The following is a 27,596-nucleotide window of genomic DNA, read 5'->3' on the forward strand; positions in this document are numbered from 1 at the left end:
ACCATGGTTACCTTAAAAGTGCATCTTAGCCTTAAAAAATGTTTTCACACAGAAATTCCGTTTCTTGGAATTGAGCCTGAGGAAATAATTATAGTCATGAACACAGTAGTTATCTTAAAGGATGCTGGGGAGAGTGCCCAAATCAGAAAGGACCAAGCATACATACAATGGACACAGGCAGTGGAGACGGGTGTAGAACAACATTTCATAGCAGGAGAAAACTCCCAGGATAGATCACTAAGGGAAGAAAGTGGGCTGCAACGTTAGATGCAGCATGAGCTCATACTTGATTAGGAAAAGTCTGGCAGGATTTATATCAAAATGTTCACAGTGGTTATCTCTAGAAGGGAGAATTGTGGGTAAGAGTTTTTCTTCTTATCTATTTTCTACAATCAATTTTAAACTAAAAGAAGAAAAAAAAGTTAGAATCAGGATTATTTCTTTGATAGTGCTGAGGAATCTGCTACATTAAAAAAAAAAAAACCATTCAGAACATGATGCCCCTCCCCCACCTTCAGCCACCCCTTTCCTGTCACGTTGTCCTGAGTGACTGGTCAGATCAAGTTACAGTAAAAACCCAAGGGAAATTCTATACTTCAGTTCTGCACTTATTTTTCAATTTCTATACTACTAACTACAAAAACATTATTCATGGCTATGACCCAAAGGACAATCACACAAAGTACTTTCTGGCCATGAGTCTGTGGTGGCTGGTGTAATTCCTCTTCTTTCCCACCTCCGGGCCAGGGCCTGGGTAGGGGAGGGATGGAGAGTGAGTAATTGCCAGCCCCACTAGGGCACTGGTGGCCTTGTTGCTCTGGGTCACCCGCCCTGACGATACCCTCTCTTCACCTGAAATTAAACCACTGCCTTTAGAAGGAAGCAGGCTCCACCGGGTATGAGGCTGCAGGCAGCCTGCCAAGAGTTCAGTTACCTGAACCACAGCCCAGCCTCATATTCCCTTAGGTACCACCCTGCACTGCTGCCTCCTGCCTGTGCCTTGTTTACAGACCACAGAACACCTGCCTTTCTTTCATCCACTCACTGGCCATGGGGAAATGTACTTTGGATTCCTGACCTTAGCTCTTCCCAAGGTCTCCTTAGAGACGGGCCTACGTTAAGTCACCACAGGCCACTTTGTAGCATTTCGTTTTGGCTGAACCTGGGCTCGGTCCTAGTGGCCTCGGGCGTGCGATCCTGTGTGCGGGTGGGTACCTGTCGGGGGATGCGGCCGTGGTACCAGGCGTGACTGCGCAGGTCCTCGCTGCTCAGCAGCAGCTCCTCCTCCAGCTCCTTCTTCAGCCTCTCGGGGGTCCTGTCCATGACGTGCCTCTCCTTGGAGAACTGCAACACAGGGTCACCAGTGACCTCCCACCCTGCTGGGGCCGGCGAGCCCAGGCCAGCCGGCTGGAGACGCCAGCCTCGCGGTCGGCCGCTTTGCTAATCAAACCAGTATATGCCCAAAGCCCGGGTCAGGCAGAGGAACCTGGATAATGATTACAATTAGCTGTGACCTTTCATTTCTCTGGCTGCAAGTGTGTAGTAAAATTTTCACCTGCACTTGGGGACTGTGATAGGAGAGTCGGCAAACCTGGTCCTTTTATCAGTCTACTCAGGTAGCAGCTGAAAGCATGGGGAGCAGGGGAGGGGGCTGCCCAGGGAGCTTCCTTATTCTCACTCAGAGCTGTCCTAACGCAGAGCTGGGAAGGAGAGTCCCCAGCAGGCCCACGGACCTGGGCCTGCAGGACAGTGCTGCCCAAAGTGCAGTCCCCGGGCTCTCATGATAACTCTGAATTCTTGCTGCTGGCAAAGTCCAGTTCAGGATTGCGTTTGCCTTTAGAAATGTTTAGAGCAATTGGACAGAGTAATGTCTCTTGACTCTACTCACAGAAGTCTAAGTTTGTATTTTGTATGTCTTCTTAATATCATTTTTCTAATATTTCATTTTTATGACAGATTGGAAATTGAAACTTAAATCAAAACAAAGAACTGGCCCTTCACCTCAGAGAGCTTGAGAAACACTGAATCTAGGTCATTGCACAGCGGCCTGGACAGGAGTTCTGGGTGGGCAGCACTGGCTCTGGGTTTAATTTAGAACCCACGCCCACTTACAACATGTGAACTGAACTTGGACACCTGCCTGGTTCCCAGCAAAACCAGGCTCATGGACTGTGGCTGAAGGTAACATGATTGGAAAAATGCCATGTCCTTGTGTTTTCTCAACTTCCCCAGCTTGGCCTCAAAAGCCCGGAGGAAGCACAAACTATCCTCACACACTGCCCTGCAGCTCAGCAAGGAGAGAGCCCCCAAACCTCCTCCACTCAAGAAGAAGAAAAAGACTTGGGATTTTATAGCTGGATTCTTATCCTCAGCCTGTGAGGACACCGGCCACAGCAGGACTCCCGGGCCGCTTTCAGGCTGGGGCTCCGGCTTACTAATTATTTACTTCCCCGTCCTCCTCTTCCCCATCACTCTTCTCACAGTGCAGGCCCTCGGGAGTGTCTGATGGATAAGCTGAATTCCTATCAAAGAGATGCTGATGTTGGCTGCCCACGGCGCCCGCAGGCATTAGCAGTGATGTCTGACACTGTCGGCTTCAATCATTAATTATGTACAGGTACATCTGAAGACAGCTCCTTGGGAAGACTTGCGTACAGGCTGTAGACTGTCAACCGGGCCGCATTTGCTATTAGTTTATTGTCTTTCTTGCCTCCTGCTAGATAATAAGCTTCAGACACCAGCAGCCTATCTGCCTTCTTCCCCACTGCCCTCGAGCAATGCCTGAATACATTGGTTACTCTGTACTCACTGAATGAACAAATACCCCAAGATGAAGACTGTCTATGACTTTTCTTAGTTATGGAAGGTCTCCTGTTTCCTCTCAAATTATTTGAAGCCCTGTTTTAGCTGGGCATGTTGCCACATAGCTTAAGTATGGCATTCCTCAGTCTCTCTCTCATAGAGAGATGTGGCCACACGGCTAAGTTTTGGCCAAGGAAGGGTAAACGGCCATGTTGGTGGGACTTCCAAGCTGAGATGTGATGGCTGGAGCTGCGACACCATCCCGGACCATGAGGAGGAAGCCATACCATAGGAATGGGGGAGCAGAAGGCCTGAACGAGCCCAGGTCCCTCACAACGGTAAGGCCAACACCCCAGCCCTGGACTGTGGGCCTCCAGGTCTTCCATGTGATCTTCTATCTTTTTTAAGCCTGTTATTTTGGGTGTTCCTGTCACTGGCAGCTGAGCTAAATCCTAACCGATACCGTGACCCTGGCCTCTATTTAGCCACGCTGACTGTCTGTACGCCTAACCTAAATCCCTTGTACTGAGTCCTGGGCCCACTTCTTGGTCTGAGTTCTGCAAATGCAGCAACCAGCAGGTCCTATCTTCTGTGTAACCCTCCACTGAAATGGTACTCGCCCACACCCCGAAAGCTATTCCTGTACTCCTTTTTGCATTCTCCTCACTCCCTGATACCCAACACCCAGGCTACATCCCACCATCCCCACCCCCTCTCTCTCAGCATCTCATAAATATCAAGGTTTTTTTTTTTTTTTTAGCACTTTATATGGGACAATCTTTTACTCCAGGTTTTGAGATATTTTTACAGTTGTTACCAAGAATAAAAAAATCAGTTCTCGTTATTTCTGTCTTAACTCCTTAGAGGAAAGTTCACCGTTCCTGTTCTCTCCCCCTGTGGGCTCGGGAGCTGGGGTACTCTAGGGAAGTACCTAGAGAAGGGAGAAAAGATCAGTAAGACTGACACTCTCAAATAATCTGGGACAGAAGACCAGACTTCAAAAAATATGCCCTTAAGCTCTTGCATAATTTGGGAAGGTTAGGAGGTTACACAGTTGTCTAGACTTGTATTTTAAAAGGGGAAGAGGAGAAGGGAAAAGGAGGGAGATGAAGAGGGAGGGGGGGTGGGAGGGAGGGAGACAGAGCCAGAGAAAGCAAGAATTGCAAAAGGCTCTTCATTTCAAGCCAGTGGGGGCTGGTTCTACTGCCCTGAAAGGAGCCGAGTGGACCACAGGGAGGCTCTGCATCAGTAGATGACGTGGGCAATGTCTCCCCAACAACTGAAGAGGCAACTCGAAAGCCACCCGCATACGCTCACCCTCATGACTAAAGAGTGGCTCCTTGGGGGAGGATTCCTTCTACAACTTTCACGTACTGTTTTAATCACATATGTTAACACAACTTATTTTTCCCAAGTGCCTCTTTTATGACCTCTGGACCGTGCGGACTCTGATTTTGCTGCTGTAGGTAAGTACTCTGATGGGCTGTCAACCCCACGGTGGGTGAGGGATGACCATACAAGAAAGTAGTTCACACTGAATGCAAGTGTCGTCCTCACTGGCCCTTTGGACTTTATGTTCTTCGACTGCCAGACAGAAACAGCAAGAAAATCATCACAAGTAGTCAACCTCTCAAACGAATGCTATAAATGTTACTACTGACCACTTTATAGTAACACAGCTTTTTCTTCAAGCTCAAATTCTCTAATTATTTGCCCCTAAATTTGAACTTCACTCCTAGAAGACAAGTCTGGTTCCTTACTTCTCAAGCCTCTTATCTTGAGGGGAGAAGGTGGCAAAGAGGGGACGTCAGAGATGGGACAGGGTCTTGCTGCACCAGCATGGGCTCTGGCCACCCCGAGCTCCACCACACACAGCAGCTGGGGCACGACCTCCGGAGGAAGGGACACTGCTAGGCTTTGGGTCAAACACATTCTGCCCGTGAGTCTTGCCAGGTTCATTCCAGGGGCCAGATCCACCCACAGTCACCGTAAGAGAAAGATGCAGGCTGGACATGTATCTTCTACTCCAAGTCTTGCCTGAGTTTGATTCATCAGAGATTTGAGAGCAGTTCTTTTTTGCAGGGTGGGGAAGGGATATAAGAAAATAAGCTATGTACATAAATTAAGTAATAAGCATACCTTGAGCAGGAAAGAAAGGAAAGAAGAAAGGGAGGGTTGGACAGAGGGAGGGCTTAGTAACTACTGTGCCAGGGTTACCCACTCCGTGGCTCCACTTTTAGCACTTCAACTGGGCCCAGTCATTAGCTTTGGGGGTCTGAGTCGAGAGGTAGGTAAACTGATAACTATGCCAAATGAGGGGATGGATGAGGCCCACAACTGTCCAACCAAATTGAAGTTTCGCTAAAAAATTCATAAATTACTATCATTGTTGCTTTTCACGGAAATCTGAGTCTAGCTACTATTTTCCCACTGCCGGCATTTTTAATAACCCTTTTGTCAACGGATGTAACAGCACTGTGTTTAAGAGCTCAGGCCCGCCCGTCCCCTCCATCCACAGGCCACTGCGTCACTCACCAGCTGTGTGGCTTTGGGCGAGTGACTTTACCTCTCCGTAGAGCTCCTGGTTTGCAAAGCGGGGGTAATAACATACGACGAGAGGTTAATGAGGATGAAATGGATCAATACCTGGAAAGCACTTGTAACACACAGACAGCACAAACTGTTAACTGTTTTTATACACATATCAGAATGCTACTCATCTGGTTAAATAACATGAACAGTGTATGTTTGAGGTGTTTAAGGTCTGATACACAGGCATCGTGGCGGGACCGCTATTTCGAGGAAAGCAGTTAAGGAAAGCAGCCTGGTACGTGTTTAAGGGTGCACTGGCTACCGCAATTCTCTTAAGAAACCTCTCTGTCCACCTGCCCCAGGCCCTCTGGTCTGGTTACGTGGCCAGGACCAGTCCTAGCTTGTTGAGGCCGCCTCTGAAAATCACTCGAATCTGGAGTGAACATCTCTTGAGCCTCATACTGCAGGCAAGTCTGGTCTTGACAGGCCGGAATAGCTGGAGCCCAGGAGATGGCTGGAAAACACATTCTGGAGGCACAGAGCCAGCTCCACCGACGTGCTAGGAACCTCGATTAAGGAGGAAACCTACATTGCAACCGTTCTCCAAAGAAGAAAAAGCTGTTCCAGCCCCGGGAGGTAGGGAGCTCTCGCAAGGGCTGTGTGATGTGCGATCTGCATTTCAAATCAGGCACAACAATGGGACCAGACTCTCAGGAGGTTTGCGTTCCTCAGTCTGGGGAGGAGGGAGGTGTGCGCACGTGACTGGTGGGAAAGCCCCAGGGCGGCTTCCGACTCTTATTTTCATGTAGGAGACAGTTGAGAGGATTAGAAAAAGATGGCGTCTGCATTATAATTAATATTTATTTTACTCTCTCCCTGCCTGTAAGAAAAGCTTCCCAGTTCCCACAGAATTTTAAATTGTGCTAATCACCAGGAAAGACCAGGTCCCCTGGCTGTGGGAGCTGTGGATGGAAAGGAAAAGACTGCGGAGGTGCCATCTCGGGGCCACCAACAGTGGTGGCCAAGCAGTCTGCCAACCCTCAGGCTGTTGGCGGGTGATGACAGCCCGGGACCCTACCCTCAGGAGGGCACCGCCTCCTAGATGCCCACACAGGGAAGAGTTTAACACACCCCTGAGCTCTGGAGACCGAAGGCTGGGATCTTATCCCTGCCCCGCCAGCTCCTCAGCTTGGGCAAGTTACACCACCTCTTCATCCTTTGGTTTTCCCGTGTCAAAAAGGCCCCGTGTGGGGTGGGGAGGAGGAGGGAGAGGACGGGGAATCAGGGTTGGCCCCTGAGGATAAAACTTGAGAACAGTAAGTGTGCTTTGGGTATTTGAGCTAAGAGCAGCTGGGCTTGGTCATCTGAAGGTTCTGGTTGGGGAGGAGAGGGCTGAAGCAGGCAGAGCCCCTCCCCCAACACCCCCAAACACCCCTCCCTCTCCCCCAGGAGAGCTCTATCTTTTCTCCAAGTATGTGGTTCAGATCTATCTCCCTGGCCATTGCTGGCTGACTGGGGTAAATCCCTGACCTAAGTTGGCCTAAGCAGAGCTCTTCCTGGGCTCTTTGTAAGTGAACTGAGTGAAGGACACCCGATCTGCTTGTGAAAACGTCACGAGACTGGAAGTATGGAGGTTGCTTCACCTTATGTGGACCTACCATGTGGATCAGACTGGGCTGAGAGAATGAAATCATCGTGCAGAGAGAAGAGGAGCAGGAGATGGAAGGGTCCCCGCGGCACGCAAATCCCTAACCCCAGCTGATTATGTCAGCTAGCGAACTCCTGTGACCTCAGTTAGTTTGCGCTGGACTCCTGTCACTTGTGACCAGAGAAGTCCTGATCCAGGAAGGCAGGGGTCAGATGGATCAGATAGAGGAGCACTGCAGGCTGAGGGCTTAGACTTTCACACTCCAGGTGGTGAGGGTCATGGACAGTTTCTGTCCAGGAAGGCAACATGCATAAAAAAAGATGCTTTCAGATGGATCAGTCTGGCTGCGGTGAGCAGAAGGGACTGGGCGGGCCTGGGGCTGGTGGCACAAGGCCAGCTCAGAGTCTTCTGAAACGTGCTGATGATGCCCAAATCCCCATCTCCAGCCTTTAGGGTTGCTGCATGGTAGGGATGTTTACCAGAATCCACCGCAGAGCTCAGACGTCAGTATGGAGAAACGGAACTCATCTCCTCTGCAAAGCCTGCTCTTGCCCCCCTGTTCCAGTCACTGGCACCTCCGCTGCCCTCATCACTCAAACTGGAACCCTCAGAACTGACGTCCACGGATCAAGAAAATCCTGATTATACCTCTCACCAAGCCCCACTCTAATCCCCAGGGAGGCTGTCAAGAAAGTTCTCCCAGAACCTTCACAGTAGCCTCCCGACAATCTCCCTATCCGCATGTCTAGGGCTACAACCTGCCACCTACAAACCCACAGATTATCGTATCACTCCCGCTCAGAGCCTTCAGGCCAGGGGGCCCCAGCTAGGGCTGACGTGAGATCCAGAGTCTCTTCCAGCCCATCCTCCCCCAAGATGGATGGGCTTCTTATGTCTGGTTTTCAGTCTCCTAGGGCTCAGACCTGGTCCATAAGGGACACGGACGGCCATCCTGCCCTCTCCTTGCAGATCCCTGAGCTTTGAACACATTACATTCCTTGTAGCCCAGTGAGCTGAAGCATCGCTCTTGCCATATACTGACACCTCATACAGGGATTCAGATCTGAATTCACTAGGAGGCCCAGGTCATGAGAGCGCTGTGGATGCCTATTGTGAGGCATCTCTGTGGGTCCCCAGAAACAAGTGGCAGAGGCTTGGTTGATGGGGGAGATGGGCAAGGGTACTGCATTATGCAGTGGGGTACACGAGTCCGCAGATTTGGGTCATTAAAGTTTTTTTTACTTTATTTGAAGGGTCCACATGTTCCAAAAGGCTCACAGCATCCTACAAATAAAACCCAAAGGCAGGAGATGACCTTCTCCATCTGGCCCTGAGCTCCCTTTCTGAGGCACACTGACACAGGGCCCTGGTCGCAGGGACCTTCCACGGCTTCCTGAACACATAGTCCCTTACGTCTCTTCTCCATACCCTTGTCTCATGGTCCAGAGACGGGGACCCATCTGCAGAGCTACCACTGTGCAGCCTGGCTGAGGCCCAGGCTGGGGAGTGAGGAGAGGCCACCGGGGAGTTGGAGGAAGCAGGCAGGGCCTGGAAGGCCACACGGAATTAGTTTGATTATATCGAAGGGGGCGGGGAATCCACTAGCACACGACGCAGTGGGGGCAACGCGGTCTGCCAGGCGTGAGCTCCTTGAGGGCAGAGGCCATGGCTTATCTGCCTCGCGCTCCCAGAGCCTAGCCTGGTGACTGGCACACAGCAGGTGTCTGGTAAACATTTACTGACTGGAACCAAGCTTGCCATCTCGCCCTCCATGCGGCAGCTTCCCTGTCACTGGGTGGGGACAAAAAGAAAGAGTTTGGAGGTTGGTCAAGAACAGGTGACAAAACACAGAGTCACAGGTCAATGGAATAGAGCAGAGAGTCCAGAAATGAACCCACACTTATATGGGCAATTAATCTATGACAATGGAAGCAAGAATATGCAATGGGGAAAAAACCTCTTTAATACATGGTGCTGGGAAAACTCGACAGCCACATGCAAAAGAATCAAACTGGACGACTTTCTCGCATCCTATACAAAAATAAACTCAAAATGGATTAAAGACTTAAATGTGAGATCCGAAACCATAAAACTTCTAGAAGAAAACACAGGCAGTACGAAGACATCAGTCTTCGTAATATTTTTTGGATCTGTCTCCTCAGGCAAGGGAAACAAAAGCAGAAATAAACAAATGGGACCACATCAAACTAAGACGCTTTTGCACAACAATGGAAACTACCAAGACGAAAAGGCTGCCTGCTGAATAGAGGATCTTTACAAACGGCACATCGGATGAGGAGTTAATATCCAAGATATACAGAGAACTCAGAGAACTCAAGGGCAAAAAAACAAACAAATGGGCAGAGGATCTAGATAAACGTCTCTCCGAAGAAGACGTACAGATGGCCAACAGGTGTGTGAAAAGATGTTCCACATCACAAATCATCAGGGAAATGTAAATCAAAATCACAGTGAGACATCCCCTCATCCCTGTCAGCATGGCTATTATTAAAAAGACAACAAATAGTAAGTGTTGGGGAGGGTGTGGAGAAAAGGGATTCCTGGTGCACTGTTGGTGGAAATGCAAATGAGTGCAGACACTGGGGAAAACAGTACGGAGATTCCTCAAAATTTAAAATAGAACTATCATGTGATCCAGCAATTCCACTCCCGGGTATTTATCTGAAGAAAGCAAAAACACTGATTAGAAAAAATATATGTACCACTGTGTTCACTACAGTATTATTTACAATAGCCAAGATATGGACACAACCTAAGTGCCCATCAATAGATGAATGGAAAAAAAGATTTGGCACATATACACAATGGAATATTACTCAGCCATAAAAAAAGAATGAAATCTTGCCATCTGTGACAACATGGATGGACCTAGAGGGTATCATACTAAGTGAAATAAGTCAGAGAGAAAATGACAAACATTGTATGATTTCACTTATATGCAGAACCTAAAAAACAAAACAAGGACAAATATAACAAAACAGAAACAGACTCATAGATACAGAAGGGAGGGGGTTGGAGGAGGAGAGAAATAGGTGAGGAAGATTAAGAGGTACAAACTTCCAGCTGCAAAATAAATGAGTCAGGGGATGAGATGTACAGTGTGGGGAATATAGTCAATAATCATGTAATATCTTTGTATGGTGACAGATGGTAACCAAACTTATGGTAATCATTATGAATGTATAGAAATATCAAATCATTATGTTACATAACAGGAATTAACATAGTGTTGTAGGTCAATTATACTTCAAAAACAAACTCATAGAAAATGAGATCAAATTTGTGGATACCAGAGGTGGAGGGTGGGGGAAGGGAAATGGGATGAAGGAGTCAAAAGGTACAAACTTCCAGTTATAAGATAAATAAGTACTGGGGATGTAATGTACAACATGATAAATCTAATTAACACTGCTGTATGTTACATATGAAAGTTGTTAAGAGAGTAAATCCTAGAGTTCTCATGACAAGGAAAAATATATTTCTTCTATTTCTTTAATTTTCTATCTACCTGAGATGACAGATGTTCACTAAGCTTATTATAATCATTTTGTGATGCATGTAAGTCAAATCATTATGCTGTACACTCTACATTTAACAGTTCTGTATGTCAATTATACCTCAGTAAAACTGGAAGAAAAAAAAAGAACAGGTGACCCTGACCACCTTTCTAGACTTCTCTTAACTTGTGTCTGTCTGCACCTGGGGGTAACGGTGCCCACTTCACAGGACTACCTGACCTGATGCACCTGGCATTGAAAACAAAGGACTGGGCACAGTGCCTGGCACACAGTAGGTGCTCATGTGGAACAACATAACATTTGAACCCTTTAAAGATCCTTCTTAGCTAAAGATCCTTCTTAGCTAAACCCTTTAAAGATCCTTCTTAGCTAACTTAGTAGAAAGTTACTTCACTGAATAATTTTTTTAAAAACGAATTACACAACCCATCAGGAGGTTTTAGAAATATTTGATGTTTGAGAATTTATCAATAGTTCTGATGGAATAAAAAAGCTAGGAGTTGGAACTACCAATTTCTACTTAGGCGTAGGTGTGTTTATTCTGTTTATTTCAGTTCAAAGTCAATAGTTGCTGGGGTTTTGAGTCGCGCTAAATGGTTCCATCTGTGCAGAGTGACGCTGGCCACCTATAAGACAGCGCTTTCCCTCAGCACCACGTGTCTCAGTACTAACATGTACATGTGGTTACTCCAGCTGCTCACACGTCCACAGCACACAGGGCAGAGGCAGCATCAGAGTGCAAGAAAGTTGTGTGTTTTGCACAAGGACTGAGAGGTCCTGGTACAGAGATGATGTGTCCTTCAGGGCCTTAGGGGAGGCTTAGTCATCAATATGTTTTTTGTTGAATTTTCAAGATTGGGATGATTTTCTAGTCATTCATTCTATGACCAAGGTTGGGAATTAACTTGCTTGAAATAACAAAGGATAGGAATGTATGCACGCAAAGAGGAAGGGTGGGAGGGGAGAAGAAGGATTGAAGAGAGAGGGAGGCAAGAAGGAAGGGAGCAAGCTTCTGGGCTATTCTATCCTAGTTCGGAGTGCTGGACCACAACACCCAGAAAGCTATCAGGCTCTCAAACAAAAGCTTCTTTCTTCTGCCCTGGGCTGCTTTACTCAACTGAGGAAGAGGTCCACAACAGTCCAGGCCACTTATCAGGTTGTACCAAACAACTCCACAGGTCACTTTTTTCCAGAAATCTCATCCAGAAATTATGACCACAAACAAAATTATAAGTCTGATTGCATGTAAAACTGGTCTAATTTCTGAGCAAAGACCATGTCCTCTAATGAGAAACCCCTCTGAGTCTGCTGTGAACTGTCTCCAGGTGGCCCGAGCCAGGGCAACGCCGGAGTCCAAGAACACAGACCCTCATCTCAAATCCACTGAACTCCAGCAAGACGTGTGATGACGTGATAGCTGTGCCAACTTGATCCCTAACAAATGCTGTAACGCATGAAGAGGTGGCGCTCTCCCACCCTGGACAAAGCATACTTTTGATCACCATTACATGAGTATTCTGAAGCCTCACCAAGGTTCTTACCTCCAAGGCTGCCTTACAAGTAAATCGCCTAAAAATGAGATTCTTTGGAGATTTCAGAAACTCAGCTCTTTGAACCACTGCCTTGTGCTGAATTTTAAGCAGTGGGCCAGTTTATAACCAAATTCCAAAGTATATCAAGGGCTTTCAGAGATCCAACTGGTATTTTTACCATTGAAAACCTGTATAAATTGATCGTGAAGCCACAGAATGAACAAATCCCAATTACCTCTGCCACTCTTAGCCCTGATCATAGACTGAAAAACAAAAATGCGCTTCTCCACCAGTTTCAGGCCCAACAATTTCTAGTACAAACCCTTGACTGTTTTAATCTGAGGCAATCCTAAGGCCTTGAAATGAAACAATTCGTATATTTGGTTCTGTGTCACCTTGGATTGACACTCGCTGGCTTTATTGCTTGCCTAAAAATATTTTATCATAATCCAAAAATAAGTGAAGAAAGGGTTGCATTTACTAATCCAACTTTTCCCACTGGGGTGCCAGGCTGGACAAATACAGTTTCTCATGCTAATAACTGTGATTAAAGCCAAAGTCTTTACTTAAGTAACAATTAATTTTGTAAATAAACGTCCAAAGAGAAGAAATGTCAAATTCAAATGTTGTATCTCCTATTTGGTAGACAAAAGCAAATGGTGGCATGGGCGGTTGGGCATATCAGTCTGGCCCAGCCCAGTGGGTGGCCACACAGCGGCCTGGCCACTGGCTCCGGGATGTGTACAGCACAGGGATGTTATAGCTAAGGAGGGGCCCTTCATACACAGCCACCAAACATCTGTATACAACAGCTGCCTGGCAGAGGCAATAGAGCACCTTGAGGACGGGGTGCCTTATTCAAATTCACACAAAGGTACTCTATGGGCTAGCAGGGAGAGGCCCTGAACGGCCCCTGGGGGCTCTCTGCCTGTTAGGCGTTGGTCTCACTTGGGCCCCTTGCCTCTTAGCCTGCTCCTTTCAATCCTGAGATGAAAGCTCAGTGAAGCAGTCTTTGGAGGCAGCTTCCTAACCCACACAACACTTCATCTTGTTGGCCAAAGTTCTGCAGAAACCATCAGGTAGTCAGTTTTTAATCAACAGCTTGAGAGTCACTGGAACACTGTGCCTTCGATTAAACTCAAGGACTTAGCAAGTGCCCGCTGTGTCGCTCAGCCTCCTAGGCTAGATCTGAGGGGAGATGCAGACGTGAGAAGAAATACCCCATGGCCTGACACGGGCTACAGTCTCTTTAAGGAGACAAGACATCTGAAGGGAATGTACAGTAATAAATCACAAATTGTTCTGCTGAAGTTCTCAGTGTTCTCTGTCTTATTTGAGGTCAGTGAGGGCTTTTGGTTCTTTCTGAGAAAGGAATCGGTAGCAAAGAGATTTCATAAAATCTCGGTAAGTTTTAGCATTCTGAAACACTTCACTTAATTTGATGCTAATGTTTAAGTTCCTTGAATATATAAATTTCTCTTTTCTAAATCCTAGCAAGAATTTCATCTTCAGCAAAGATTCTACAGATGGGTTTGGATGCCATTTTACCATTTTATAATTAAACCTGAGTAATTTATCACACCTTACATCAGACTCTCACCCCAGTGCCATTAAAAACTAATTTGCAATTTGCTGTTCAATTAAGATGCTTCATTTTTTTTGTTTGTTTTGTTTTTACTCTGTGTGATTTTCCTTTTCACAGACAAATGATGATACAGGGGCCATCAGACTCTAGCACAGATAGGAAAATGCCATCAAACCCCCAAGAGAGCCCAAGTCCAAGAGATTTCATTTTATTTGTTACCAAATCTTATCAAATGCTTATCAAAAGAGGCTTAGAAACCGTGAATACGAAACATGAAGAGGACATCTGTGGAACTCTGTGCTTATCAAGGTTCTGAGAAATTCCCATTAAAATTCTGCTTTCCATGTGTGTAAATGAAAAAGACTAATTTTCATTTGTGCAGCGTACCCTCTAAGCAGGCAGCAGTAACTTAATCCTCCATTCCAAACTAATTACATTAGAATCATTCTGATTGGGACTCACGGCTCCCTTTGATGTTAAACTCCTGTTACCTTTTATCCCCAGTCGTGCTCTGGGCAAGGTCTCCCCCATACCTTCCCATCCTCCTAGATCATGAAGCTATTGCTTTTGAAGTTCAATTTCATTTTGATGAAACACCAAGGGACTGAAAATTATTTTTCACTGAAGGAGGCTGATTTCTGTCTGAAAACTGCAGGAGGAATTCTAAGTGTGACAGAGTGCAGCACATCCAACACCAAGAATGGCTTTTTTCCTCCCCAAAGGTTACGCACATGTGAAAGAACTTGCTCAATACACTCATTACACCATAAGAGCTTCTCCCTCCCCCAACCTGGCCCCAGTGGGTTTGCCCATCATGTTTCTCACCCTTTTGACAAAGCATTACTGACTCAGGGGCTCACTCAGTGCTCAGCTCCAAGGGGGGGTGGGGGGTGGGGTCTCACCTTTCTCTGGTAATAGATAAACTGAAACACCATGAGATGTTCAACAGGCCATTTGTTAACATCCTGCCCTGCCGAAAGCTGCCGTGGGTACCCTCCCCGCTGGATCAAATTTAGATGATGACTTCCTGGAGCAGACATCCAAATCACCCCCATGAGGCAGCCCTGTATCCTGATTCCTCCCAGTGAGAAGTCGGATGTGCCACACTTATGATGCAGGTGGAAGGTCACTGGTTGCACTTAATCCTTTATTGGGTCAGTGAAATGAAGGGCTTCAAACAAAAGCCAAATACCAGTTCGACCGATGGAAACCTCCTCTGAACTACTTTGCTCCCTTTAACTGTGTCCTCAAGTGGCTTCTGATAATACCTCTCTCTCTCACAGGGTTGGCACACAGGCTAAATAAGACAATGCAAGTGAAATATTAATTGCCTGCTCTGGTGCTGAGATTCCATTCAGTAAGAGCAGCACTTTGTTAACATCTGTGGAGAATGAAAAACCAGAGACTGCCCTGGCTAAGGCAGACCCAGGAGAAGGGTTTGAAGACCAGCTGACCAAAGTTCAGAACGCAAAGGGAAATCTTTACCACCGGCAGCTCAAGCCTGTTAAGTCAACATCTGAATTCAGATTATGAGTGATGCGGAACATAGTTGTTCACCAAAATGGGTGTCCTATTTACTCTTCAATAAAAGTATCAGAAAATAAAAACCAACTTAATTCAAATACTATCCTTTCCAAAAACAAAAAACCAACTCCCCCTAAACCCAAATTCTCTCCTTTCTTTAATTCACCTCAAATGAATGAGGCATTACTGAATAAACAAAAAGCACTGTGACTGAAAGACACTACGAGGTGTAACTGGAAGGAAAAATGAGATATGCCAAACACATTGGAAGAAAATCCAAAGATTCAGAAAGCCTTCCCGTGTGAGGGTGGAATAAATGACTTTCCAAATTCTCTCTTTTCAAAATAGTACATGACTAACAACTGTCTCAGAAAGTGCGTTACATATCAGAGCTATGTACATAGGTTTTCAGTAAAACTAAATGACTCATCACAAAATGGGTTTTGGCCAAGCATCAACTTCACTGCTTCCAATGTACGACTCACACGCGTGCCACTTTAAAGGTATATATTTCTCCCAGAGGAGTTCAAAGTTCTTGACGTCCACATGACTCATCTAACAAGTTTAAAAAAAAAAAAAAAAGCAAAACACAAACACTATGCAAGATGTCATGGGCAGAATCAGGGAAACAGGTGGACTTAGAGGGATAAGACACCCGATACAATACAACTCAGATTTCATGAATCATATGATGTCCTTGGAGTTAAATAGGTGCAAGAATATTTATATCCCACAAGAGAAAACGTGACCAAGGCCCTGGATTTTCATGACTTGCTCAGACTTATGCGGTAAAGGATTGCCTGAAAACTAGAATCCATGTCTCCCAACGTATATGAAGAACCAGACATGCTTCGTCTGTACAGGAAAGACTTGGGGAACATGAGGGCTGTGTTGACATATATACGAAGATTTGGGATGTTCTTGTCCCAGGATGACAGGTCACATATTCTTGGTTCATCTCCCTAGAGAAACAAATCTAGACTCCCTCCTGTCTTATTTCTAGGTGTTTACTCATACCAACTCATCTGGCCTCAAATAGACATGCTCATAACATGGAGGGGAAAAACATGCATCTGAAGGCTGATTATACCCATTTAACTGAAGAAATAAGGTTGACACCGCAGGGCACAGATTTTGACTCAATACAAGGAGGAACTTTCTAGCAATTAGAGTTTTCAAATGTGGGAATGTATTGTCTTTAGGGTACAGTACACCTCCCATCTCTAGAAATGTCAGATAGAAGGGTAATGAAAGGACCTCCTATGAAGATTTAGGGCTGGATGACCCGTTAGGAAGTTACTGCAGAATTCCAAGCAGTAATAGATAATGAGGCCTGAAGTAGTACAGAACTGGTGGTAGAGAAAGGAGGAAGGGGTGGATGAGAGAAGAGTTTAGGAGTAAAATCGTGAGGAATTATAATTGATTAGGCATCGAAGATGAATGGGGGGAAGAGACATGGGAACTCCTGGAAGATGACTGAGCCACCAACTTCCAGTACAGAAGCATGAGCAGGGAGCAAGTTTGTGGAAGAAGATGTAGAGCCTGAGGTGCCTGTGAGCCATCTGGATGGAGTGGCTCATCAGACCACGGGATCTAGGTGCTGTGGAGAAGGGCTTGAGAATCCTCGGTGTAGCGGGGGAATGCTGTCTCAAATGCCACCTAAGAGATGGGTTATATAGGGAATATGAGAAAAGGGCTAGAAGACACTGGGTTTTAAGAGGCAGGCTAGAATGAGAAGCTGAAGATGGGTGTCTTAGTCTGTTTAAGCTCCTATAAGAAAAATACCACAGACTGGGTGGCTTAAACAACAAACATTTATTTCTCACAGTTTCTGGAGGCTGGGAAGTCTAAGAGCAAGGCACCAGCTGATTCAGAGTCTAATGAAAGCTTGCTTCCTAGTTTATAGATGGCAATGTCCTCACATAGTGGGAGAGGTAAGAGAGCACTCTGGGATCCCCCTTATAAGGGCACTAATCCCATTTACCAGGGCTCCACCCACACGACCTAATCACCTCCCAAAGGGCCTACCTGCTAACATCATCAAATTCGAGGTCAGGATTCCAACATGAATTTTGGGGGGGACACAACACAGAAGGATGGGACAGGAAGGATCTAGGAGAAACAAGTAGAGTTCAGTGCCCTAGAGGTTGAGAGCAGGCTTACAGGAAGGGATGGCCAACAGTGCCAAGAGCAGAGAGTGTGCTAATAGAATCAGAATTGGACAGCGGCCACTGGACTTTGCTAGGACAGGTCGCTGGTCAGGTCAAGGGGGCTGAGTGGCTAATGGGAAGTGAGGAAGCAGAGACTGTGTTAACCAGCGTTGGGGATGGAGGAAGTCAGGGACCAGGAAGGAAGACATGGAAATGATGATTATTTTTAGAATGGGGAAGAATGGCGCATGTCTAAACTAAGAGGAAAATGCTGGTAGAGAGGGACAGACTGAAGGTGCCTGGGGAGTCTTTGGGGAGAGGGTGGTCATGGGCACAGGTGGCAGGGCTGGCCTTGGTCAGGGAGGGGGACGTTTCATCCTCAGAGGCTGCAGGAAGGAAGCGAGGATCACGGATAAGGACACGAACAGAGCTGTAGCTTGTGGGGGCAGCAGTGGGGAAGGAAAAGGATCGTGCCTGATGGTCTGAACTGCGGCTGTGAAGTAAGAAACAAGATGTCATGAGCATTAAAAACAGGTTCAAGAGAAGGTAGAGGGAGGAAAATATGAGTAAGCTGAGCAAGGACATGCAGAGCAGCCTGGAGGCTTCAAGGACGTTGGCACGAGTTAGGGGAGACGCTGGTTACCTCCTCAAACTCATCCTGCACACCAGGGGCCGCCCCCAAAGCCGCCCCCACTCCCACTCCCACGGTGCGCTGGCTCCCCCGGCCCTGCACCACCTGTGTGCCGACCACCTCTCTGGTCTCAGCTCCTTCCGCTCCTCCACTTCAGCCTGAAGTCCCGTGCGGGATGCCATTTTTCTCCCGGGGGGCCTCTTCTACAGGGGCCGCCGGGAAGTTCCCTGACCCAGAACTGGGTTGATACCTCTGCCCAGCGCCTCACATTGTGCTGTGTATTCTCCCTGCCTTTGCACCACCACATACCTCAGAGAGAGCTGCCTGTGTGTCCATCTCCCCAGCCGGACATGGAATTGCTCCTTTAGGACAAAAACGTTCACTCTGTCTCCCCAGCACCTAGTCGGCCCTCTACATACATGCTGGGCATGGGGGCGGGGGTGGGGGTGAGGGCGGGGAATGAGTAGAGGAATTCTAAGTGGGAGATTGGCTCGTTGGTCCCTCAAATCCCATCTTACTACAATGAAAGAATCCAGGATTCTAGCCTGTTGGTTCTTTGTGAATACCCGCTTTTGTAAAAGCACACATATATCAGAGTGGACACTGGGGAAGAGTTCTCCATAGAAACTAAAAGATTGATCATAGCTCTTTCATAAGATAGAAAAATAGGCCATGACATTCTCATGGCCAGAGCCAGATTCCAATAGTAGCTCCCGGGGCCGTGAACATGCGCTGAAGATCCAGATGAGGACAGAGATGCTGCCGTGATGTCCAACCCCAGGAGGCACGCCTCCCCTCCCCAACCAGGACAGCCTGAGTCTCCTCCACTGCCCTAGGGACGTCCAAAATGTGCATCAGCTAAAAGGCCCCGATCTGTCTTTGAAGACATCTTTAAACCCAGTGACAGAGGCCTGGGCCCTCTGCATACTACTGCCCTCTCACATGGGTGCATCACAACCTCTGTGGCCCGAGCACCCTGACTCACCAGCATCCTCCCCATTGTTTGGCGCAGCCCCATCTCTCTGCCGTCCTGGAGGTGCTGACCTGCTAACAGGATTTTCCCAGGATCCCAGTCTTGTTTCTGCTTCCCACCCACATCTCTCCAACAAAAACAAGGTCTCAGCCAGGATCCAAGCTCTGGGGTCTCTGGCGAAGGGGGCACTGGGACCCAGTCCCTGTCAGGCATGTCCTTCCCTTGATGCTGAAACCAGATCCCCGAGGCCCCCAGAGGGCAATGGAATGCATTTAGGTTTCTTTTAAAAAGCTGTGCTAGGCTTCTTTTTTTTTTTTTTTTTTTTTTTTTGGAGAGCAGGAGAGAGAAGTGAGCAACTACTAACTGCCACAAGGAGGGGCTGAGTCACTCAGACACTTCCCCAGGGGCTTTTTCCACCTTGCACAGCTTGTGCTGGTGGCGCATCTGCCTCACAACAAAGGCAACTTAAGCCATTGTCAACACCAGGATGTATCACCAGTACCCGAGCTGTCACAACAGCAGACAGACCAAGGGGTGGGCCACAGGGGAAATGAGCAGGACCATCACATTCACCCCAACACAGAAAGGCAGCTTCCAATGAAAACAAGTCCTGAGGACCAAACCCTCCAGGGATGGGCAGATGAGACACCTCAGGCTACAGGGTGCATTCAGAGAGGCTCCAAATACTTTTTCCAGGGGCAAGGGAAATGATTTAAAGCAAAACAAAACTCAACAAGAGCAACAGCGTGATTTAAGCTCTTCCCGTTATAGGGCACTTCATGGCTGCAAAGAGAGTCATACCTCTGTATGGGAATGTATATGCTTAAAATCCGCTGCCGTCTATGTGGTGCGTGCGCGCGCGCGCGCGCGCGCGCGCGCACACACACACACACACACACACACACACACACACACACACTGGAATACTACTCAGCCATTAAAAAGAATGAAATAATGCCATTTGCAGCAATGTGGATGGACCTAGAGATTGTCATACTGAGTGAAGTAAGTCAGAGAAAGAGAAATATTGTATGATATCCCTTATATGTAGAATCTAAAAAGAAATGATACAAATGCATTTATTTACAAAACAGAAACAGATTCACAGACTTAGAGAACTTAAGGTTACTGAGGGGAAGGATGGAGGGAAGGGATAATCAGGGAGTTTGGGATTGACATGTACACATTACCACATTTAAAATGAATAACCAACAAAGACCTACTGTATAGCACAGGTTACTGTATCTGCTCGATGTTATGTGGCAGGCTGGGTGGGAGGGGAGTTCGGGGGAGAGTGGATACATATATATGTATGGTTGAGTCCCTTTGCTGTGCACCTGAAACTATCACAACATTGTTAATCAGCTATACTCCAATATAAAACAAAAAGTTAAAAGACAAAAAAAAAAAAAAAAGTCCACAAAAATCCACTGCCTTTTAACAATGATTTCTCGTTGACAAGACCAGTGTCCCTGGACTTAGTGACTGGTTGGCTAAGACTTACTGATTCATTTATCCACTGACTCCCTGCTGCAACCTCCTTGTTGGTGTTCTTTCAGAAAGGTGGCTATTCTGCACTTGCAAGGTAACTCCAGTCTCTTTGGTTCCCCTGAAGTTTCCTGACACAACCACACCCACCTTCGTCAGGAGTAGCCACTGATAAGACAGCAAGTTTCAGCTCAGGTTTCCCTGCCCTCACGCAAGGACACTCAAGGCCAGAAAAAGTGGGGGTTTGTCCCCATGGCCGCTTCCAGAAATGGGATCTATTGTGCTCCTCCTAAGTTCCTTCTGCAGGGCTCTAGGGACCGGAAGGTGGTCCTGCCACTGCAGCAAGAGGGAGACCTAGTCTATGAAAAGCAGTTCTGCGTCCTCCCTTAAGTCTTTCCTGAAGGTGGAGGTTCACACTATTCTTTCCAAACTGAAATGTTAACTGAAGTATGAGTCGGGACAAAATCATCTTGTCAACGTTCAATGGTCTTACTATGGTATCAAAGGACACCGGGCTTGAGGTCACAAAATCTGATTTCTACTCCTGGTTCCCCACTAACGATTCTGGGGCTGGGAGCTTCTCTGAGCCTCAGCTTCTCCTCCATGGAAAGGGGTAAACCACTGCCCTGCCTGACAGCTTGTCTTGAGACCCCAGTGAGACAACGCGCGAAGGAAATCAGACATCGGAATGCCTTTTGCAAATGTAATGAAACAACCCTCTGGACTACTGCTGTGTGGGAAGTCCTTCAGAGGCAGGAACCTGCCTTAACTGTCATTAACCACCCCACCCCATCCCACCTAACAGAGTTCTTACACACGGAAAGCCTACGACATTCGACATTCAGGGATTTTCAACTTGAATGTGCCCTGCTAATGTCATGGATCTGGAATATCTTCATGCCAAACTCTTTTCCATTGGGTGTCAGCAAAATATCCTTTCCTTTTCTCACTCAGGATCCAGCGGTGTTTTGTGAAATGAGTGCCTGGTGTGAACCCTTCAGGGTAAGGACCAGCAACGACTGCATATCCTTGACCTCCTCTCCATTCTTGGCCTCCCAATTAACTCCTTTCCAGGGCCTTTGTATACAAGTCCACATGAGGCCCCTAAACACATACTAAATTCTGCAAAATCTCTGCAAATAAGATCTTATTCCCTGACAGTGCCTGTGTGACTGGTCCCCTACGTAATGAAGGAGCTTTTATATTTTTAGTTTTCTTCCCATACAACAAACACTATTAATAACATTCTACTTTCTCCAGAGATGATATGGATTAGACCAAATGGAAAGTTACCATGGCTACCGCAGTGTTATTTTTGGTATGAGAAACTCATGCCAAGGGAAGCAGCATCCATGGTCAAGAGCTGGAGCTTGATTTCCGCTTTGCTATCAGGCAATCAATCCCAATTTAATTTTGAAATTCTGATTGCAACGGAAACTAATTATGAGTGGCAAGACCTGAAACCCCTAATTAAAGTGGGAGGCAATAAAGTGATGCAGCATTATCACTGGGGAAACACTGGCAGGAGGAGGGATTTGAGCACAGGTGCATTTTCTTTCCCAGGTAACTAAGTAAAGCAAGACAGGGAAACACATCCCGAGGGTCAGTGGGAAACCCCTGAGCTGGGTCTGAAGGCTTCAGGTTCCGGTGAGTGAGCAGGTCAGGTCCTCTCTATGTGCCACGAAGATGCAACATACTAGGGGTGGAACAGGAGGCCCTGGTGGGAAGGAGGGTGTTTCCACCGACAGTCAACCACCAAGAGTGGACGCGGTGGGGAGGCCAAAGGACCGCTAGTTCAGACTAACCCCAGATATTACTGTGGCCTTTCTGTGCAGGCCCTGGAGGAAGTAATTGCAGAGGAACAGGGGTCTCCAAGCAGAATCTCATCACTCAGACCCAGATATTTATAGGCTGTTTCCTCACATACCAAGTGCTGAGTTGCACTTTTCTGAATTAGCAGAAGTTGGCTTATGGGAGGACTTCTATTAGACTGTAAACATACTGCCAATCCCTGAAGTGCATGATTCCCTTTGGGACCACCTGGTCTATCTCTGACAGCTTTAAAATACTGTTAGGGGCATGACTTCATCTGCCCCACACTAGAACAATCCATATTTAGGCCAGAAACCACATGGGCCTCACTTCACCGCACTGGGCTCCAGGATAGAAAGGGGCTCTTGAATCAGGGAGGAAACACTTTTCACCTAAGGTTATTCAATCTCCTCCAAATTCCTCGACAAAGAGGCAAAAATGAACTTTGCTGAATGGTTAGGAAGCTACTCTGAACACTCCAAAAGGGTAGCAAAATCAGAAGAAGCCTCTCTTCTTCACAGTCACTGCATATTTTTCTACAAAGGGCTCTTTCTCCCTTTAACAGGATTTCCTGTTAAATTTTCCTGTTGTAGCTTTTTCAATGGCACCGAATAAGCCGGTCCTTCGGGAGAGGGGGAGCTCTGCTGTCAGCCTGGGAAGAATTCCTTGAGAGCTTTCTGATTCCTATTTCCCACGAATAAATGAGGTCCCTAGTCATGCTGGGGCCGACAGGATCTTTCCAAGGCAGACAAGCCCCCAGATCAATGACAGCCTATACTAAACAGAATTCTTAGTGTTGTTACAGGTGGGCAACAGAACAGAGGCCTCATCTTAAATTAGTCAAATGAGGGTCTTTGAATATTTTCATCAAAATAAAGAGTGTATTGACATATTACACAAAACATTTGGTACTGATGTCTTATAACAAAGGTTAAAAATGGAAGCAGTAAAAAAAAAAAAAAGAGACAGTTCTGAATACAGAAATGTTTTGGAATGTGACTGTGATCTGAAGAGAGATATTTGGTGGTTTTTGTACATATATATATTATTGACATAATGGAGCAGCAGGGTAAGTGGAGATAGGGGCTCAGCCATCTCACATTTATTACGAACAAGAGAAGAGAGAAAAAAAAAAGAAAAATACTATTAAGCTACTTTGGTATAAAATTTCAGCCCAAGGAAACTGAAAGTCTCCTGAAAAACAGAGCTTCATCCGAAAGCACAGACAAGGAACCCCGTTCTGTGTGGCCCAATTCTGCTTCCAAGGGAGACAGACCACTAGGGGCTTATGAACATCTATCGTCAAAGTCAATGCCTCTGTTTTTACCGCCAGCAGCCTGCAAACTTTTTCTAGTGCTTTAAAGGCCCCCCACAGAATTTTAGATGTACCTTATCTCAAACCACACCTACCTTGACTCCCAGGAAAGACTTGCGGTGATAGAAGCAGCACAGAGCGGCCGAGAGGGCGTGGAAAGCGTTGCATTCCTTAGGCATCTTTCAGGCTTCAGTCCCTGGACCACACACTTTCTTTAGGTTTAAAAGAGAGGGGGCTTGAGCCGTGAGAGCCCCAGTCCCACCACAGCAGCTGTGCTGCTCCTGCCCGCGGGCCGCAGGGGAGTGAGCGGCTCCTTCTCCCTGGCCAGGCTGGGACTTTCCCTCTCTACCGAAGCCAATACGATCCACTCGCTCAATTCTGGCAGGCGGGTGTCCAGCCTGCCATGCACACGGTGCCAGAAATCCTCATGTGACCAGACTCACTTTCTGATGAAATTCTAACCTCTCTTAGAAGAGGCTTTGGGCTTTAGCGGTCCCCTCAATTCAGAGACCCGGCAGAAATCATTAACCCCCCAGGCAGCCTTTCCTACCCAGGGCTTGAAGGCACCAGGCAATCTCCTCCTAGAGGCTTTATCTGTTTGCTTGTCACCCCAGCACCCAGGAGTTCAAAGAAGCACACATCACACCACCTTGGGACGAGACAGAGGCTCCTTTGAGAGAAAGACCCAAAGGCGACCTAGGTGTGACTTTCCCCTAGGAGCAATCCTAGAAGTCCCGAGAAACGTGGGCAGGATCCCCATCCCACGCTCCCAGCCCACCCACAGAGCTGTTTATTTTTAATTAGGATGCTCCTGGCAGCCAGTTTGCAGCTGATAACATTGGCACAGCCATCATTATTGGCAAGGCAATACTGCCTTTTGGTGTTTAATTAGCAAGTCTGTCAGCAAACACCCTGAGTGGCCTGTGCCCTCCCCACCTGGCTGTGCAGTCTGTCGGGAGGATGCGGGACAGGCGACGTACCCTCTCTTGCCCCAGCTGTGTTTGTCTCACTCCCCTCCTTCACTTTAAATACTTCACTGTAATCGCTCACCCCGCCTAACCCAGATCCAACACACGAACCTCGAGTCCAACGCTGCCAAGCCATTCTCCAGCGCTCAGAGGCCTGTACCCCTACCAAGAGCCTCCCGACACCTTAGGGGAAAGGAATTGCTTTTCTTCTTCCATTTCAGTCAGGGTGGATTCTCAACAATCCTGGTTTTTTTTGTTTTTGTTTTTTTTCAAATCAAACCCAGGTTTCTGCCTGTAGCACTTCCTCTCCTACGGTTCCAAATATTAACTTTCTGTGGCTTCGGCCACTCAAAAGTGGAATGTGTCCTGACGCTTTCTAAAACTTTGCACAGGTAGAAACTTGTAATGAGGAAGAAACAGAACCTATTCAGTCCAGAAAGGAACACCACCAGATGAGGCTTGAAGGAGGTATGAGAAATATCCAACGGGATTAGTGTCAAATCCTCAGGAGGCCTCGGCCTTTGGACTAGGTCAAGCCAGCCTGTAAAAATAGACAATTGTCTGTTCACTGCCTGGTGTGCAGCTTCTGCGCTTGATGGAGGGCTCTGCAGAGCCGCAGGTCTCACACTCACCTCGAGGGCGGAGGCTCCGCCTCATAAACACCTCTAACGTGGGGATGGAGCTACAACGGGCCCAGCATCATGGCAACAACCAGGGGCGCTGACTTCCTTTCTGCTTCCTCAGCTGACTCCCCCCCGCGCCACCGTGATGTCGGGGCCCAGACGTGCAGCCCTGGGTCCTGGGAAGTCCACCTGAGACCCTGGAAGCAAGCACCCCGGGTGGTAGGACTCACGGGGTTTTTGAGCTGGAGGGGCCCTCGAGATGGTCCAGTTGGTGGGTCGATACTGTCCCCCAAGGTCCATGAACTGGACCCATGAGGAAGCATTTTCTCTGCCCTCATTCCCACCAGCTGGGGTTCAAAGGGTACGTCCGGTGAGCAGCCGGGGCCCACAGCCCCCGCAGTCTTGTGGGGAGGCCGCACCGATCAGGCCAACAGCCACCAGCTAAGGGGCCTGGCTGGCACCTGCTACTCCCCTTTGACAGGCATTGACGAGCTCTGTCAGAGGAAGAAACCCCCTAAGAGCACAGAAGGTCACCATCCCCCAGCGCAGGCAAAGGGAGGGAAGCAGCTCCTTAAATCCTGCACAGAAATTCAGTGAGATTAGTCAGCCAGAGCCTCTGAATTCCAATACCCTACCCCAGACACCGTGAATGAAGTGCATTCCTGAAAGAAAATATACTTAAAAAACTCAGACATATAAATGACATAGAATTATGTAGTCAAGTGCTCCAGGGCGAGGGGAAAAGCAAAACAAAAGACATTCAGGTCACTGTAGGACCACAGCTCTTGTCACCCGAGGCTTTCCTTGTTTACTCTAAAAAATGTCTCCAAAAGGCAAAAGAATTGGTTCCGTCAGAAGTCAGGATTAAAGAATGAGCTAATCTTATTAGGTAACTGTTTCCTAAGCACTTTTGATTGTTTTGTTCCACACCAAAAATAATTTCTAAAGCAGCACTCAAAGGTTTTAATCAATTGTCTCCTGAAACGGCCAAGGAGAGAGACTAAAATAACGTGTTATTGCAGGGAAAGATGATAATTGCATGAATTCGTAAAGTGCCCGGCACTGACTTATGCTTTTTGATGTCTCCCATCCACCTTGATCAATTCCGCCGCATTCTCCCCACAATGACGATCCTATTCTAGTTACAAAGACACGGAGAACCAGAACGGCGGGTCACTTAGCAGAGAACAAAGGACCAGGGACTCCAGCCCGTGCTTTTGCCAGAACCTGGTATCTGATCACCAAATACGAGATTTTTTAATGTCTTAAAATGAAACCGGTTACTCACACAGCCCCATGCAAAAGGGTTGTGACCTGGGGGAGGGGGTCATTGTCTGACGATTTGGTACATGTGATTTAGGGCCAAGCTCGTATTCAGGGCTTTCTAAACCCCACGCCCTTCTGGGGACAGGGGTCGGCGTCTCTAACGCAATCCCCGGGACTGATGGGGGGTGGGGGTGGCCGGGAGCAGGCCGCGCAGAGCTCTGGGAAAGCCGTGCTCTCTAGCACCCCCTCTGACCTCCTGGGAGCCTCACTCCTCGGCACCAGGAAAAACACCTGCGGAAAAAGCCAAGGCGGGCAGCCCGGTGAACCCTTGAAGAAACCCCTCACGACCTCAGGTCAAATGCTGCCCACCCTGTCTGGAAAGAGGGTCAAAGGGGACCAGAGGAAGGCCCTGCACAGGCGTGGCCATTTCTCCCTGGGCAGCCTTAATACTAACCTGACCTATTGAGTAACCATGGAAACAGGAGCGGCCTGCCAGTCCTATTCCACAGACAAGTGCTTCTTGTCGGCCGCAGCCCTTGGGCGGGGAGGGGCTGAGAGGCGCACACAGTCCCTTTCCCAAAGTGCCACAGTCCGCACTAGAAGTTCAGCCTCCCATGAGGCAGACCCTCCCTCCAACACAGCACTGGGGGGGTTGGGGGGGGGGAGGCGGCGAGGTCTCTGAGGGGAAAGATGTGCCTACCAGGTACCTGCTTTTCCCTGTTTCAGGGCAACTGAGAAGATAATGCTGCCCACACCTTCACTCCCCTTCCCAGAGCCAGCCCGGAGTCAAGGCATCAAGCCTCACATGCACCAAGGTGCTCTCGGTCACTGTCAAGCAGCCCTGCAGAAGGTGATACTGCCCGAGGTGGGCTGCAGGCTGTGACCAGAGGGCACTGATCCAAGGCCACGAGGCCAGGCTGGTCTTTGCCCACAGGGGACACACTCAGAACATCAGTCAAGAGGTTAACACCCGTCTACATGGTCAAAACAGCTCGACCTCCGGGGCAACCGCTGAGACGCCTCACCTCCCTAGGAAGATCCACCCTTCCCGGCTTTTGGCCTCCACTAAACCCCAGCAACCTGGCTCTCAGCGAGCAAAGTCAGCTTTAAGGAGCTAGGGAACAGGGCATTCCTCTCGGTGTCCTAGAAGCAGGAAGGTTCACCTGAACTAGCCCCATCCTAAGCATCCGAGGCCACCCCTTGCAGGC

At 47.8% G+C, this 27,596-nt stretch overlaps 2 protein-coding genes across 11 annotated transcripts in view; one reads left to right on the forward strand and one right to left on the reverse strand.

The window, feature by feature from the left end:
- FNBP1L (formin binding protein 1 like) overlaps window positions 1-2,030 on the forward strand; it is a 139,701-nt gene extending 137,671 nt beyond the window's left edge. For all 7 annotated transcript variants that reach the window (XM_057717879.1, XM_057717796.1, XM_057717850.1 and 4 more), the window contains one exon: window positions 1,957-2,030. In XM_057717879.1, coding sequence (XP_057573862.1) covers window positions 1,957-2,015 — 59 coding nt within the window. In that variant the 3' untranslated portion in view covers window positions 2,016-2,030. The remainder of the gene's footprint in view (window positions 1-1,956) is intronic.
- The window catches only part of BCAR3 (BCAR3 adaptor protein, NSP family member), a 110,094-nt gene that overhangs the window by 23,674 nt on the left and 58,824 nt on the right, over window positions 1-27,596 (reverse strand). Inside the window, exons 1-2 of one of the 4 annotated variants that reach the window (XM_057717781.1) lie at window positions 23,627-23,730; window positions 1,216-1,344 (exon numbers count right to left, since the gene is read on the reverse strand). The exons of 1 other annotated variant lie outside the window; for it this stretch is intronic. In XM_057717781.1, the coding sequence (XP_057573764.1) occupies window positions 1,216-1,344; window positions 23,627-23,710 (213 nt within the window). In that variant the 5' untranslated portion in view covers window positions 23,711-23,730. Of the gene's footprint in view, window positions 1-1,215; window positions 1,345-23,626; window positions 23,731-27,596 lie in introns of those variants that run through there. 2 more of the 4 variants (XM_057717753.1, XM_057717773.1) reach the window with 2 other exon arrangements.

This window comes from Hippopotamus amphibius, chromosome 1 (assembly GCF_030028045.1).
Source record: "Hippopotamus amphibius kiboko isolate mHipAmp2 chromosome 1, mHipAmp2.hap2, whole genome shotgun sequence".
NCBI classification, from domain to species: domain Eukaryota; kingdom Metazoa; phylum Chordata; class Mammalia; order Artiodactyla; family Hippopotamidae; genus Hippopotamus; species Hippopotamus amphibius.